General features: G+C 38.6%; 1 protein-coding gene across 1 annotated transcript in view; it reads left to right on the plus strand.

Moving 5' to 3' along the window:
- Positions 1-11,160, plus strand: part of OtopLc (proton channel otopetrin-like c) — a 224,091-nt gene extending 212,931 nt beyond the window's left edge. Inside the window, exons 7-8 of the mRNA XM_075300626.1 lie at positions 6,132-6,292; positions 10,015-11,160. Coding sequence (XP_075156741.1) covers positions 6,132-6,292; positions 10,015-11,160 — 1,307 coding nt within the window. The remainder of the gene's footprint in view (positions 1-6,131; positions 6,293-10,014) is intronic.
- The last annotated feature ends 3,918 nt before the right edge of the window (positions 11,161-15,078 follow it).

Consider the following 15,078-nt stretch of genomic DNA (forward strand, 5'->3'; position numbering starts at 1 on the left):
TTTTGTGTTTTCCATATAAATTTTTGGGGTCCTACTTCATTTGGGTTTGGGGGGCCAATAGTCAAAGCGCCCAAAAAAGTTTTACAACTGTGGATTATCGCCTCTCAGTAATGGTTAGATTAGATGGCAGCCCGATATATCAGGCTCACTTAGACTATTCAATCCATTGTGATACCGCAGTGGTGAACTGCTTTTATGTTAATGACAATGACAAGGGACCTCCTTTTTATAGCCAAGTCCGAACAGCGTTTCACATTGCTGTGAAACCACTTAGAGAACCTTTGAAGCACTCTGAAATGTCACCAGCATTACTGAGAGGGGATAATCCACCTCTGAAAAATTTTTGGTGTTCGGCCGAAGCAGGGATCGAACCCACGACTATGTGTATGTGGGACATTCTAACCAGTGCCCACGGTGACTCCCTAAGTAATGCTGGTGACATTTCTGAGTGTTTCAAAGGTTCTCTAAGTGATTTCACCATAATGTGAAACGCCGTTCGGAGGCCCTTGTCATTGAGCTAAATTTAGAATCGCATAGCACTCATTGATAAGAGAGATGTTCACAATCGTGGTATCACAATGGACTGAATTGTCTAAGTGAGCCTGAAATAACGGTATACTGGCATACCTAACCTAGATTAGGTTTAGAGTAGACACCAATCCATAGAAAAGGAATTGGTTTCCACTAAGACTATATTGGTCTCCTCATATTGTGATTCCTCATGGTTGTTTATATCTTCTTTATCATCTTCCTCGGCCAGATTTATCCCATCATATTTGCGTTTTCAAACGGACTTATAATGCTATATGGTATTGTGGTCTGCTGGTCGGCACTTCAGCAGCTGAAAATTTTAGATAAAGTTCAGCGAATGGCGTGCTTGTGTATCTCATTGCGCATTCAGTAAGACAGGAACGGATTCCCTTAATATCATTCCCTTAAAATAATGCCCGATGAGCCAAACGCATTGGATTACTCTCTGGCAAAACGGCATTTCCCCAGCAAAAACTCCTATTTCCAGGTATGAGTACAAGTATGCCTGCGCCAAATTGGTAACAACTTCCTCGTACATATATCAGTAGTAATACTTTTACACGGACATGACATTGGAGGAAAGTACTTCCGTGCAAGCATACCAGCAGTCGAAAAATAAGTACTTCTTCACATGCATACCAGCTCTCTAAAAATAATATCTTTACGATAAAGATACCCAAAAAGTGCGAACTCACCCCTGTTGTTTTGTAACACACTATACCACACTCCACGACATGGATATATTCAATGATGTTATTTTGTAATATAAATTATGTACTATAAAACTTTAGAAAACAAATGTATATTTTATTGGAAATTTTTTTCTGAAATGTAATTTGGCATTACTTATCGCTACTATTAACGGTGCCCACTGTAGAGCCGAACCCGGTCCTCAAGATATGATTTTGATTACCGGTATTAATAGAAAGAATCACTTTTTGCCTACACAGGTAAGTTATTATTTTTAAATCCCAGGTAATACTGCAAGAAGTAACTTTTTGATTACCGGTATTACTGAAAGAATCACTAGTGCTTACCAAGTTTTTGCTGGGTCGACAAGAAGTTTGAATCTCCAATTCCCAACAGTGAGGCTTGAAGCACACATATCCCTGGGAATTAATATTATATAGACTTCTACTCGATGGATAGGCAAATGGAGTTTCGGAGTAAAGAGCTGGAACTAAAAATAGTGAAACGATTACTTAATTATTGTTTTTAGGCTGAGATATTAGCAACAAAAGAGGTGGCAAATTGGCTTAGGAGTACGATTCCAACAGTCAACCTGCAATAAAAATCCTTGGACTCTACGTTCTTAACTAGAAAACGGCCACCGTTTGCCACAAATCTCTCAATGAGATGGCAGAGCAATACAATATTCACCTAATATGGGTACCTAGCCACAGGAACATACCAGGGAACAGCGAAGCAGATCTGTTAGCAAGGCTAGGGACTACCTTACATATTCCAAGGGGACTAGAAACTGTTGGTATGCCTCTGGCTTTCTGTAAGCTCTTACCGAATGAGAAGGATGTTATGATGGTGAATGTTAGCGTCAGAATCGCTTTTGGTATCTGCTATAACCGATCGCTGCCTAATAGGTGAGTTTGCAAAAACTATTGACTACTGCATAAGCTGTCATGATGCGGAAGAAAAGGAATCAATTAGACACTTCTGTTGAGAATGTCCTGTATTTTGAGTAAGTTTTTTCATACCCGAATGATGCACATATTGAAAAATAAGCTTGAACTAAAGCCATTGAACAGGTTGGCTGATAAGTCCCCGGTCTAACAAAGAAAAACACATTTTTTTGTCAAAATTCGTTTTTATTATTCAACATAGTTCCCTTCAAGAGCGATACAACGATTATAACGACCTTCCAATTTTTTGATACCATTTTGGTAGTACTTCTTCGGTTTTGCCTCAAAATAGGCCTCAGTTTCGGCGATCACCTCTTCATTGCAGCCAAATTTTTTCCCTGCGAGGATGCTGTGAGAACAAGAAAAAGTCGCATGGGGCCAGATCTGGTGAATACGGTGGGTGGGGAAGCAATTCGAAGCCCAATTCATGAATTTTTGCCAGCGTCCTCAATGACTTGTAGCACGGTGCGTTGTCTTGGTGGAACAACACTTTTTTCTTCTTCATATGGGGCCGTTTTGCCGCGATTTCGACCTTCAAACGCTCCAATAACGCCATATAATAGTCACTGTTGATGGTTTTTCCCTTCTCAAGATAATCGATAAAAATTATTCCATGCGGATCCCAAAAAACAGAGGCCATTACTTTTGAGGCCGGACTTTTGAGTCTTTCCACGCTTCGTAGACGGTTCATCGGTCGCTGTCCACTCAGCCGACTGTCGATTGGACTCAGGAGTGTAGTGATGGAGCCATGTTTCATCCATTGTCACATATCGACGGTAAAACTCGGGTGTATTACGAGTTAACAGCTGCAAACACCGCTCAGAATCATTAACACATTATTGTTTTTGGTCAAATGTGAACTCGTGCGGCACCCATTTTGCACAGAGTTGCCGCATATCCAAATATTGATGAATTATATGACCACCACGTTCCTTTGATATCTTTAAGGCCTCTGCTATCTCGATCAACTTCATTTTACGATCATTCAAAATCATTTTGTGGATTTTTTTGATGTTTTCGTCGGTAACCACCTCTTTCGGGCGTCCACTGCGTTCACTGTCCTCCGTGCTCATTTCACCATGCTTGAATTTTGCATACCAATCAATTATTGTTGATTTCCCTGGGGCAGAGTCCGGAAACTCATTATCAAGCCAAGCTTTTGCTTCCACCGTATTTTTGCCCTTCAAAAAACAGTATTTTATGAAAATACGAAATTCCTTTTTTTCCATTTTTTCACAATAACAAAAGTTGCTTCACAAAAAACGCTCTATCTCACAAACTAATTGACTTACAGACGTCAAATTTTGACACGAATCATTTGAAGGTTGGTACTATATAAGAATAATATGCATTTAATACTAGCGACGCCATATATGTGTCAGACTTATCAGCCAACCTGTTATTTGACATTGACTCTGCAAATCTATAAAGTTAGTGGGGGAAAAACGTTGGTCAGGATATTATCCGTGTCGCGTGCGCTTTCTTTAGCCAGCACATTTGCCTCCTCATTACCCATTGTTACATAATATGCAGGTAGCCATCATATTATCCCAGCAAAAACTGGGTAAGCACTAGTGATTCTTTCAGTAATACCGGTAATCAAAAAGTTACTACTTGCGGTATTACATGGGATTTAAAAATAATAACTTACCTGTGTAGGCAAAAAGTGATTCTTTCTATTAATACCGGTAATCAAAATCATTTCTTGAGGTCCGGGTTCGGCTCTACATTGGGCACCGTTGATAGTAGCGAAAAGTAGTGTCAAATTACATTTCAGAAAAAATTGCCAATAAAATATACCTTTGTTTTCTAAAGTTGTATAGTACATAATTTATATTACAAAATAACATCATTGAATAGATCCATGCCGTGGAGCGTGGTATAGTGTGATGACTTACAAAACAACAGGGGTGAGTTCGCACTTTTTGGGTATCTTTATGGTAAAGATATTATTTTTGGAGAGCCGGTATGCTTGCGAAGAAGTACTTATTTTTCGACTGCTGGTATGCTTGCACGGAAGTACTTTCCTCCAATGTCATGCCCGTGTAAAAGTATTACTACTGATATATGTACGATGAAGTTGTTACCAATTTGGCGCAGGCATACTTGTACTCATACGTGGTAATAGGAGTTTTTGCTGGGATGCTGTTCGGTGAGAGCTCTAAGTTTTCTACGACAGCGGCTGAAGAAGCTTATATCCCTTCTCAATATCTGTCTCATTAATCCTCCTGAAAAATGCTGCATCTGCTTTCCGTCCTATATGACTCTCTAATTCCCATTATTCGCAGTAAATACCACTGTCAATGCCTTCAGCCGTTTTCGATCCCTTCGTATAAATGTTCAGATTCCCAAAATGCATGTGCCTTTCTTCCCAATTATTTATAGTTGGGATAATCGATTTAAACTTGCCCTCATATACATGCTGAGACACCATATAGTTTGTCCTCAATATGGTCCAACTGGAGCAACGAATTCTGTGTGCCTGCAATCCGCATTTCCAAGCGATTCCATTTCAGTCTCATTAATATCATCACTACCCATTACGCCTTAATGTCCAGGTAGCCAGCAAAGAGTCAAATTATGCTGTTCTGTTAGAGCTCTAAGTTCTCTACGACAGCGGCTGACTACTTTCGACATTATGTTTGCATTGTCAAAGGCCTTTGCCTGACCATCATTAAAACGCCTGAAAAATGCTGCATCTGCTGTCCATCCTATATGACTCTCTAGATTCCAACTCTTCGCAATAAATACCACTGCCAATGCTTTCAGCTATTTTCGATCCCTTCGTATAAATGTTCAGATCCCCAAAATGTATGCGCCTTTCTTCCCAATCATCTATATTTGGGATAATCGATTTAAACTTGCCCTCATGTACATGCTGAGACACCATATTGTCTGTCCTCATATATTGTCCAAATGAATCTACGAGTTCGGTGTGCCTGCAATCCACGTTTCCAATCGCATCCAGTTCAGTCTCATGAGTATCAAAATTTAGGTCGCTTATTCGTTTATATTGGGCCAATATTTTTTTTTTCAGTGTATGTTAAGTGAAGGCAAGTAATACTACAGAGGACTATTAGGAAAGCCTAATAGCCCTCTGGTGGTTCTTCAGGTTGTTTTTTTTTCAAATCTCTTTACGCAAACCGAAGGCCACAATTCAAATTACTCCACATGACAATCTAAAGGACTTTATTTATCCTTTAGAGTAAATTAATTTAGAGAAACTGTTTGCCAAAGGACATTGTACAACTGCTCAAGTTACTTAACCCCCGTCCAGACTTCAACAGCACTTGCAGATAATTTATTTTTATGCTGAGTACTTAGGATTCTCATTCCACTAATCGTTCGTTCGTTCTCCTTTGGAATTTCACTATAGTCATACAATCTATCCATTTAATTTATGCTACATGTAATGGTACTCTTTTAGGCTCTAATGGTTTATTTTCTAGACGGGAGTTTTTTATGTTTTTGTTTTTCTTCAAAGCAAGGAGGAAGCAAAAAAGAAGGGAAAGGGACATTGGCAGGCATTCGCAAAAAAGACCAGAGAAATTCTTGCGAAAACATTTGCACTAACATAGCATAGAAAAGAGTATATGTATGAGTGTGTGTGTGAATTGGTCTTAAATATCCTTCTTAAACATGACATTATCTGCGATAAAAGTGTGAGTGTACGAGTGGAGTGGGAGAGTAAATGGAGACAACAGTGAAAATTCATTTGTCGTCGCCTTAACATCCGCCTTAAGTTTATTTCTGTATTTACAACATTTCTTAGCCTTGTACTTTTGGTATAGGAAATGGGGGAGAACTTAGGGGCTTCCCTCTACCTTTCTCTCTCTCTCTCTCTCTTACCACATTTATTGCTTTTTGTTGTGTTTATCTTTAAGAACTTTAATATTACTTTCTATTGATATTTACGTTTAATTTTGTTTTGTCTCTTTGTTTTGTTTATCTTTGTCTTTGCAGCTTTTGGCATTGGTAGCATGATTTATTCGGGCCTAGAATTTGGTCAATATTTTGAACTAAATCCTGACACAAAGTGCCATAATGTTTTGTTGGCTTTGACACCGGCAACAAGGATGGCTTTCATTTTTATTCAAATGTATTTTATCTTCCTGAATAATGAGGTAAGTAGACTATGTGGTCAAATTATAATAAGTTTCAATTTAAAATGAATAGTGAATATATAGCCTATTTTTAGGTTCAGAACAGAATACAATTTAAGTTGGTTAATGGTTTTAATTCTAAAAATATGTTTTTTTAATATTCTGGTTTTCTTATGTTTTGAATCAATCAGTTTTGCTGTCGTCAATCACTGATAGGTAGGCATGAATCTTGTTCAGACCTGCCTGATCTAGATTCTCCCTTTTGTGGCGTTGGAGCCCTTGCATTCCTGGGTGGTGGTTATCTATCCATAATATGGTGGCAGTGACTGAGGCGCCTTCTATCCACCGATTATAACTTGCACCAACTAGGGAAATTTGCGCAGTATAAAGCCAATGCGTAGTGGTGGTGAGGCGAGAATGTTTGGCTGGGAAAGCGAAGTGGTGACGCGTGTTATTTGTCCCTTGATTACAGATAGGACACACGTCAGCTACGTACGAATTGAGGTGGTCTTATCTTAATTGAGCTAATACTACTCTAGTCTGCCGTGGGGGTTTCTTTCATACCGTGCTATGGGCGGTAATCGGACTCCGAGAACAGGGTTAAACTTGTAGTTTCTCACCGCTTCAGCTACAGTATCCCTATGAGTCCTGTTCAGGCCTGCCTGGTATGCTGCATGATCTAAAGGCTATAATTTGTAGCGCTGGATCTCGCACTCCACCACTATTCATAAAATTGTGGTTGGATAGTTATTGCGATAACACCCCAGGAGATACTGCTTTGACAATATATAATTGTGTCTACGCCCTGGAAGGATCTTGGTCTTGCTGATCCAGGGTTGACATCCTGTCGTAGTTCTAAGGGCAGCATTCTGGCAGGTCTATAAGTTATTTCGAAGCGCATCATTTTTCTGAGGTATCCACGCTGGCTCTACATAGCTTATAACTGACCGGCCAAATGCCTTATAGGTAGTCAACGAGATTTCTTTTTCCGCTCCCCAAGTGCTGCCGGCGAGCGACTTGAGGACCTTGTTTCCATCGAGGAGCTTGTCGAAAATTGCATGGGTAGACGATTTGAATAACAGGTTGGCTGATAAGTCCCCGGTCTAACAAAGAAAAACACATTTTTTTTTTGTCAAAATTCGCTTTTATTATTCAACATAGTTCGCTTCAAGAGCGATACAACGATTATAACGACCTTCCAATTTTTTGATACCATTTTGGTAGTACTCCTTCGGCTTTGCCTCAAAATAGGCCTCAGTTTCGGCGATCACCTCTTCATTGCAGCTAAATTTTTTCCCTGTGAGCATCCTTTTGGGGTCTGAGAACGCTGGGGGCCAGATCTGGAGAATACGGAGGTGGGGAAGCAATTTGAAGTCATGAATTTTTACCATCGTTCTCAATGACTTGTGGCACGGTGCGTTGTCTTGGTGGAACAACACTTTTTTCTTCTTCATATGGGGCCGTTTTGCCGCGATTTCGACCTTCAAACGCTCCAATAACACCATATAATAGTCACTGTTGATGGGTTTTTCCTTCTCAAGATAATCGATAAAAATTATTCCATGCGCATCCCAAAAAACAGAGGCCATTACTTTGCCAGCGGACTTTTGAGTCTTTCCACGCTTCGGAGACGGTTCACCGGTCGCTGTCCACTCAGCCGACTGTCGATTGGACTCAGGAGTGTAGTGATGGAGCCATGTTTCATCCATTGTCACATATCGACGGAAAAACTCGGGTGTATTACGATTTCACAGCTGCAAACACCGCTCAGAATCATCAACACGTTGTTGTTTTTGGTCAAATGTGAGCTCGCGCGGCACCCATTTTGCACTGAGCTTCCGCATATCCAAATATTGATGAATGATATGACCAACACGTTCCTTTGATATCTTTAAGGCCTCTGCTATCTCGATCACCTTCATTTTACGATCATTCAAAATCATTTTGAGGTTTTTTCGATGTTTTCGTCGGTAACGACCTCTTTCGGGCGTCCACTGCGTTCACCATCCTCCGTGCTCATTTTACCACGCTTGGATTTTGCATGCCAATCAATTATTGTTGATTTCCCTGGGGCAGAGTCCGGAAACTCATTATCAATCCAAGTTTTTGCTTCCACCGTATTTTTTCCCTTCAGAAAACAGCATTTCCTCAAAACACGAAATTCCTTTTTTCCATTTTTTTCACAATAACAAAAGTTGCTTCACAAAAGACGCTCTATCTCACATACTAATTGACTTACAGACGTCAAATTTTGACGCGAATCATTTGAAGGTTGGTACTATATAAAAATTTTAATACTAGCGACGCCATCTATGTGTCAGACCGGGGACTTATCAGACAACCTGTTTGGCTGTCCAATATAAGCCCAGGAATTTTGGGGTAATTTATAGTCGGAATTATTTCGCCCTCGACAATGACTTTCAAATGGCTGCGTACTTCTGCCGTTCATGAGTTCTTCTGCCGTAGTGAATAATGCGGTTGAGGATTTGGTGGCAGATATCCTTAAAGTTCTAGCAGTGAAATAACAGGTAAGATCAGCCAGGCAGACGTTTAATCGATCGCACATATCATCAACAATGGGCGCGGATGCCAAGATTGTACAGTCGTTCGCATATGATACAATCTTCACTCCATCAGGAGGGGGTGTAATAGATGATAGGTCGAGTTTAAACAGTTCCCACTTTGGGGAACTCCCTGGGCCTCTATGGGTCCTTCACTTCATATCCCTAAATTCCACATACGACTGGTGTCCGCACAGAAAAAAAGGAAGTGTTTTCGATGTTCTCAAATAGTGTGGCAAAGCACCACGAGGACCATCCTGATTCCTTGGGCTGATTGAGTCCTCCATTTATATATGCTGAAGTGATATGTAAAACTGTCGTGGCCCTATGCAATTTACGGAATCTATATTGATGGTTGGCACCTGGAAACTGCTCCACAAGGCTGGGGAGGAATAGTGCCTTAATTGTTTTGGCTATTAACGAGAGAAAGGAAATTGTAGCGGGGTTCGAGAGGGCTTTCACTGTTAACCACAACATACCTGGTACTGTGCCTTGGGTACATTGCTTTAACCATGTGATCCGCTTGTACTCGCGATAAGTTCAAATCAGGTCAGATACTCAATTCCCAAATGCTTCAGCATTAGCATAGGAATTCCTTCGGGGCCGAACGCCTGGGTGGTTTGAGATTGGTAATTGCGACTGTGGTAAATTGTGGTGAATCGCTGGCTCGGAGATATTAAATATCTCTCTTTTTCGCTCTATCACTCTCGGGATGCTCGACAAACTGTTGGTTGAAGCGTATCTCTTCGGCTCAGACACCGTCACCGCGCCAAAGGTGACTGAGATCTCAAGTTCAAGAGAGCTCTCTCTCTCTCTCTGTGTTGATCACAACTTAACAGTTCCTGTGCGTAGGTTACATTACTTCAAATATATGTTCCGTTTGTATTTGTCGACTATCTAACTAATCTCTAGATTTAATTCCCTGATTCTAGGATAAGCAGTGTTAGGACGACGGCGTTTATCACGCTCGTCTCCATATGAGTTGCATCCGCTTACGCGATGTGTTCAGCTAACGAAGAAGTTTCTTACAACTGCGACATGGATTTCGATCCAATCTGGCCTTCACTTTTATCTCTTAATCCTGAAAAAGGATAAATAATCCATAGATATAAATATTTATAGATTTATTTTATTTTAAATAAAATTGAAATTATTAAAAATATTGTGATCTTTCATTTTCAGCAAATCAAAGTCTATCGCTACAAGATCATAGCACGATTTGGTCTTATGCATATGATTGGTACAAATTTGGCCGTCTGGCTGAATGTCCTGATACAGGAGACGAAACATGAAATCCTAACATTCTATAATCCAGAGAATCGTACTCTACGCATATCACATCGAATACCAGGGCATTCGAGGGCCCATTCCGTATTGGCACCAGCAGATCCAAATGTCCTCTTGAGAGTACCAAGGGGTTTGAAGGGACCCTATCAAATCTTCGAATGTCGTCGTACAAATATCTTGGGAACCTTGGTGCAAGATGCATCCCCCTTCCTATTTCCCTGTACCATAGAGTATTCCTTGATTTGTGCAGCCATTTTGTATGTAATGTGGAAGAGTATCTCAAGGCCTCAGGCTCCAAAACCACAAAGACCGGATATGATTAGTTCACCGGTAAAGAGATCACCTCACCACTATTCGGTAGATTGTGCTCGAGCCCACAAGGGTCTCTTTGTGGGAATTCTTATCTTGGTGTTGACCATAATCTCATTGATTCTATTCTTTGTATTGATCTCAAGGCCAGACTTTGTAGCTTTGGCCGTTATGGAAGTGACCATATGTGAGTTGTTTATCTATGGAACAGCGACTATAGCTACGCTAGTGGGAATGTTCCAAATACGACATCTCCAATATGATGCCTACCGGAGTTTCTCCCTGGATGATATTCTCTTGGTGGGCGCCCAGACGGGATCATTTTTGTATAATATTTTCACTGTTATAGCTGGTCACTTTTCGCTGAGAAGTGATGATTGGTTAGTGCCCCTAAATGCTTTGGCTTCCATAGTACAGACGGCCTGTCAAACTATGTTCATATTGGATGCTAGTCGACGACAGGCTGTAACACCGGAACATATACGCAAGAAGCCCGGGCGGGAAGTGGTCACTTTTATGTTGGTGGTTAATCTGGCCATGTGGGCCATAAGTACCCTAGAGAAATCTCGAGCCGAATCACATCCCATACAATTGAATTTCTATGGTCTATGGGCGTGGACCATTATAACACATGTCTCGATGCCTTTGGCGATATTCTATCGATTCCATTCCACGGTATGCTTATGCGAAATCTGGAAGAGAGCCTATAAACTTAAGCCCACGTATATGTGAGAATTAGCCCGTGAGCGCATTGCTAGCATTGCGCAACAACAACAATTTTGTGAAGAACTTAAAACGAACTTATCATATTGCTACTGCTCCACAACCATAGTTGAGACCATCGAGGAAGCGGATAGTAATGGAGGCAGTGGCAGTGGCAATGGAAATGGCAATGGTAATAAAAATGGTACCGCTAATGGCAAAGGTAATGGATCTGAGACCACAACAGTGGTGGTAGAAGGTGGTATGGGTACGGGAACCGAAGCCACTGAAGAAGAGGATTTGGAGACCACCGACAATGAGACAGTTGTAGAAACCAAACATCAACAGCAACAACAATCGTCCAGAAAATCTAGCACCGGTGGTGGTGGTGGTGGCAACAATGGTCGTGCTTTTTGTCCTGTGTACATCATAAATGGTCAATGAGTCCAAATGCAACTTGAATTCATTGATGCTGTATCACAAAAGGATCTTACTTTTGTTTGAGGCACTCAAAAATACACCTTACCTTAAAGAGAGCAGTGGTGTGTAATGAGAGAGTGGTGTGTAATGGAAAGCGTGCAGCATATGAGAGTATGAACAACAATTAAAGGAGATTCCTCTTATTGAGCAACAACAACAACAATACTCAACATACAAAACACGAATTAGCAACAGCAACAACAACACTATGGACAAATCTTAAAAATAGAATACTGACCAATTTTTCGTTATGTTCTTAGAATTCGAAACAAAAAAAAATAAAATAAAACCAAAAATCAAAAGTATTATCTAAATATTAAAGTGAATACGATGACAGTTGTGAAATAAAAAAAAACATACACATATTAAATTTATTCTTTATTTAAATGGGTTATTATTTTGATTTGGCATCTGGATGTATCTGAAGAGAAGAAAACAAAAAAAAAGGAAGATAGCTCTCTCTCTCTTTGTGGCATCATTGATATATAGATCTATACAAAATTTGAGAGAGAGATACATGAGTATACATATTTGAGAGAGAGATACATGAGTGTATTTTTGTTTGGAGCGTAATTACTGTCATTACATCAGGGTGAATACAGTTCATAATTTTGTACGTTTTTTGCTACTTCTTGAGTGCCGTGACATATCTGAGTCAAAAAAATAGAAGCATTTTTAATTATTAAATCTAAAAGGTTCAAGTGATCTTTGTAACAAACATTTTCGTATGTGCTTTGGCAAAGATTAAATGTACGTTTTCAAAGCTATATATCAGTAGTTAACGGATACAAGAAAGCCAGGACTAAAACATCCCGTTTTTTTTCATTTCATTTCTAATAATCACTTATGGTATATAGGGATATTTTTCCTATACATATAGTAACAAATTCTTATAGGAAAATATGTCATAAAAATTCTATGTTGGAGAGATAATGGAAAATATCGTTTATAGCTTTAAATCATTTCTATTAAAAAAATTAAAATTTATTAAATTAATTAAACAAAAAATACAAATATTAAAATAGAGTGAAATCAAAATCGAGGCGTGTCCCTTATATTTAGGGATGCGAGAAGTAAAACAAATATAAATGATCAAATATCTCTTTATTGTTTTTCAGAGGTATTTCCCACTTTTGCATGCGTTTAAACCAATTTGCAAAACATGTATTCCACACTCTTCAATCACTTTTTCAAGTATCTTTTAATTATTTACGTATACCCAGAAAAAAGGGGCTCTAATGCCAACTGAACTTTATTTTAGTTCATGGAGATTAGTTGGTTTTAGTTAAATTTTGCACAATATGAGTAAATGTTCCTTATTTGAATAATTTTTTGCTAACTTTAATGACGTGAACTAAGAATAAGAAAAAAAAGTTGTATACAAATATAGTGCACAATTTTACTACAAAATGAAATTGTTCATATTTTCCTAAAATAGCAGAAGTTTGCTTAAATTGAGTCATAAGTCTCTAAAATGAGTAAATTTTTCTAAAATTGTACCTGTCTTGAACTTCGTACAGCGCTAAAGACATTTTAATAATTTTTAAATCCAATTTTTTCTATCAACATATGAAATTTTCTTAACAAAAGAGAAAAATATTAATTATTTTTAAAAAGATTTCTTCAGTTTGACAAAAAGTATTAACTTATTTATAACATGTTGCAATTAGAAAACTATTTTAGTTAAATTTTTCTAAAATGAAAATGTAGGTTACATTTTCTTCCACGGTGGGTTCACTTTTTTTGGGTGTATGGGAATAAAAAGAGACTATACGGCGAATGACCCATGAAATCGATGTTTCAAGTGATCAAAAATGTAGTAGTTCGAGCCATTGTGTGACAGCTTGAATTGTCGTGGTGAAGAGTGATCAGTCTTTGGCAGCTGGTTTTCTTGATTTCTTGGAAGAAAACTGGCAAATTACACACAAAGAAAATTTCATTAAAATTGAGCCAACGAAAAATTTTCGTTGATATAAGGAAACATTTTCATCAATACAATGAAAATATTCGTTAATAGTACGAAACGTTACGTTGATTAACACAAAGTTCGTTATAATAACGAAAAATTTCATTTTATTAACGAATTTGTTTCATTAGCTCAGTTTTAATGACACATTTCGTTAATATAACGAAACTTTTTTCTATCAGTGTAGAATTGACCGTTCTGCTTTGTTCTAGTGGTAAGATTTTTTCCGAAAAAAACAGATTATCATTTGCGTGGAAGTGCTTTGTGCACGAGCAACTTTTGTTGGATTTGGTTCATCTTGCAACACCCATACAGTTGACTGCTATTTACTTTCGGGCTCATACGGATAAATCCTCGATCACCTGTCACGATGTCATTGATCCTATTTTTGGAACATTTCTTTCGATCAATCGACACGAGACTTTTTTCGAGCTATTGACAATTTGTGTGGGATCCATTGCGAATAGACTTTTTTATGGTCAAATGTTTATGCACTGTTGAATGTATGCTGGTCCCACTAACGCCTAAGGTTTCCTCAATCTTACGATAGGTCACATGACGATCTTGCAATATCAGTTGGCGCACAGCATCAATTGTTTCCGGAACAACAACTGATTTTGGACGACCTTCAAGAAATTCGTCTTGGAGTGAACTACGACCTCGGTTGAATTCACCAGACCATCGATAAACACTGGTCCTCATATGTCAAAACGTTATGAGTACGTATAACCTCACAAAAATGTCAAGCTTTACGGTGGAGCTATCAGTTGGCAGATTGCAAAACTTGGCTTGCTCAATCCGCCCAAATAAAGTACAAACCTCGCTATGTTTTAACAAAATGTAAAATGTTTGTTTTCTTTGAATTAATGATTTATCTCTCTCTCTCTCTCTCTCTTAACGATATACGTTGGAGTTGAATAAAGAAATGTAATATCTTCTTATTTGTTGAGTTATTTGAAGATAAAAGAATGCCCACGTGGTCAGGCAACGACAATAACTAGTGGTGAATTAAAAAATTGTATAAGCAATGGCAACACTATCACATTTTCCGCAAGGAATTATAATAGATTTTCATTTGCCAACATGCCGCTAGCTGTCATTTTGGTCTAGAGCTCGACCGAAGCTTTGGTTTCGGTATTCCAAGAATCAATAATAGACCTTCGGCGTCAAAAGGCTGATTAACCAAAGCCGAAGCTTTTTGAATAATTTATTTCATATCGAATTTGCCTCAGTCAAAACATCCAGTACAAAAAATATATAAAAAAATTAAAAAAAAAAACTGTGTTTGTCATTATAATATCAAACTACTGAATTTTTAATACTATTAAAGCTGTTAGTTCTAAAACAATCTTATAAGTCAAGCGCAGAACTACCTTATATTGTTGTTTTTATGCCTTTGTTTAATATAATATGCTAATATTGAACGAAAACACAACCAAATTTCCTTAGTTAAACATTTCAGGAAAATTGTCGGCTTCGATCGATTTTTTGTCGAACATCGG

The sequence above is a fragment of the Haematobia irritans genome, chromosome 3, assembly GCF_050003625.1.
Source record: "Haematobia irritans isolate KBUSLIRL chromosome 3, ASM5000362v1, whole genome shotgun sequence".
In the NCBI taxonomy this organism is placed as follows: Eukaryota; Metazoa; Arthropoda; class Insecta; order Diptera; family Muscidae; genus Haematobia; species Haematobia irritans.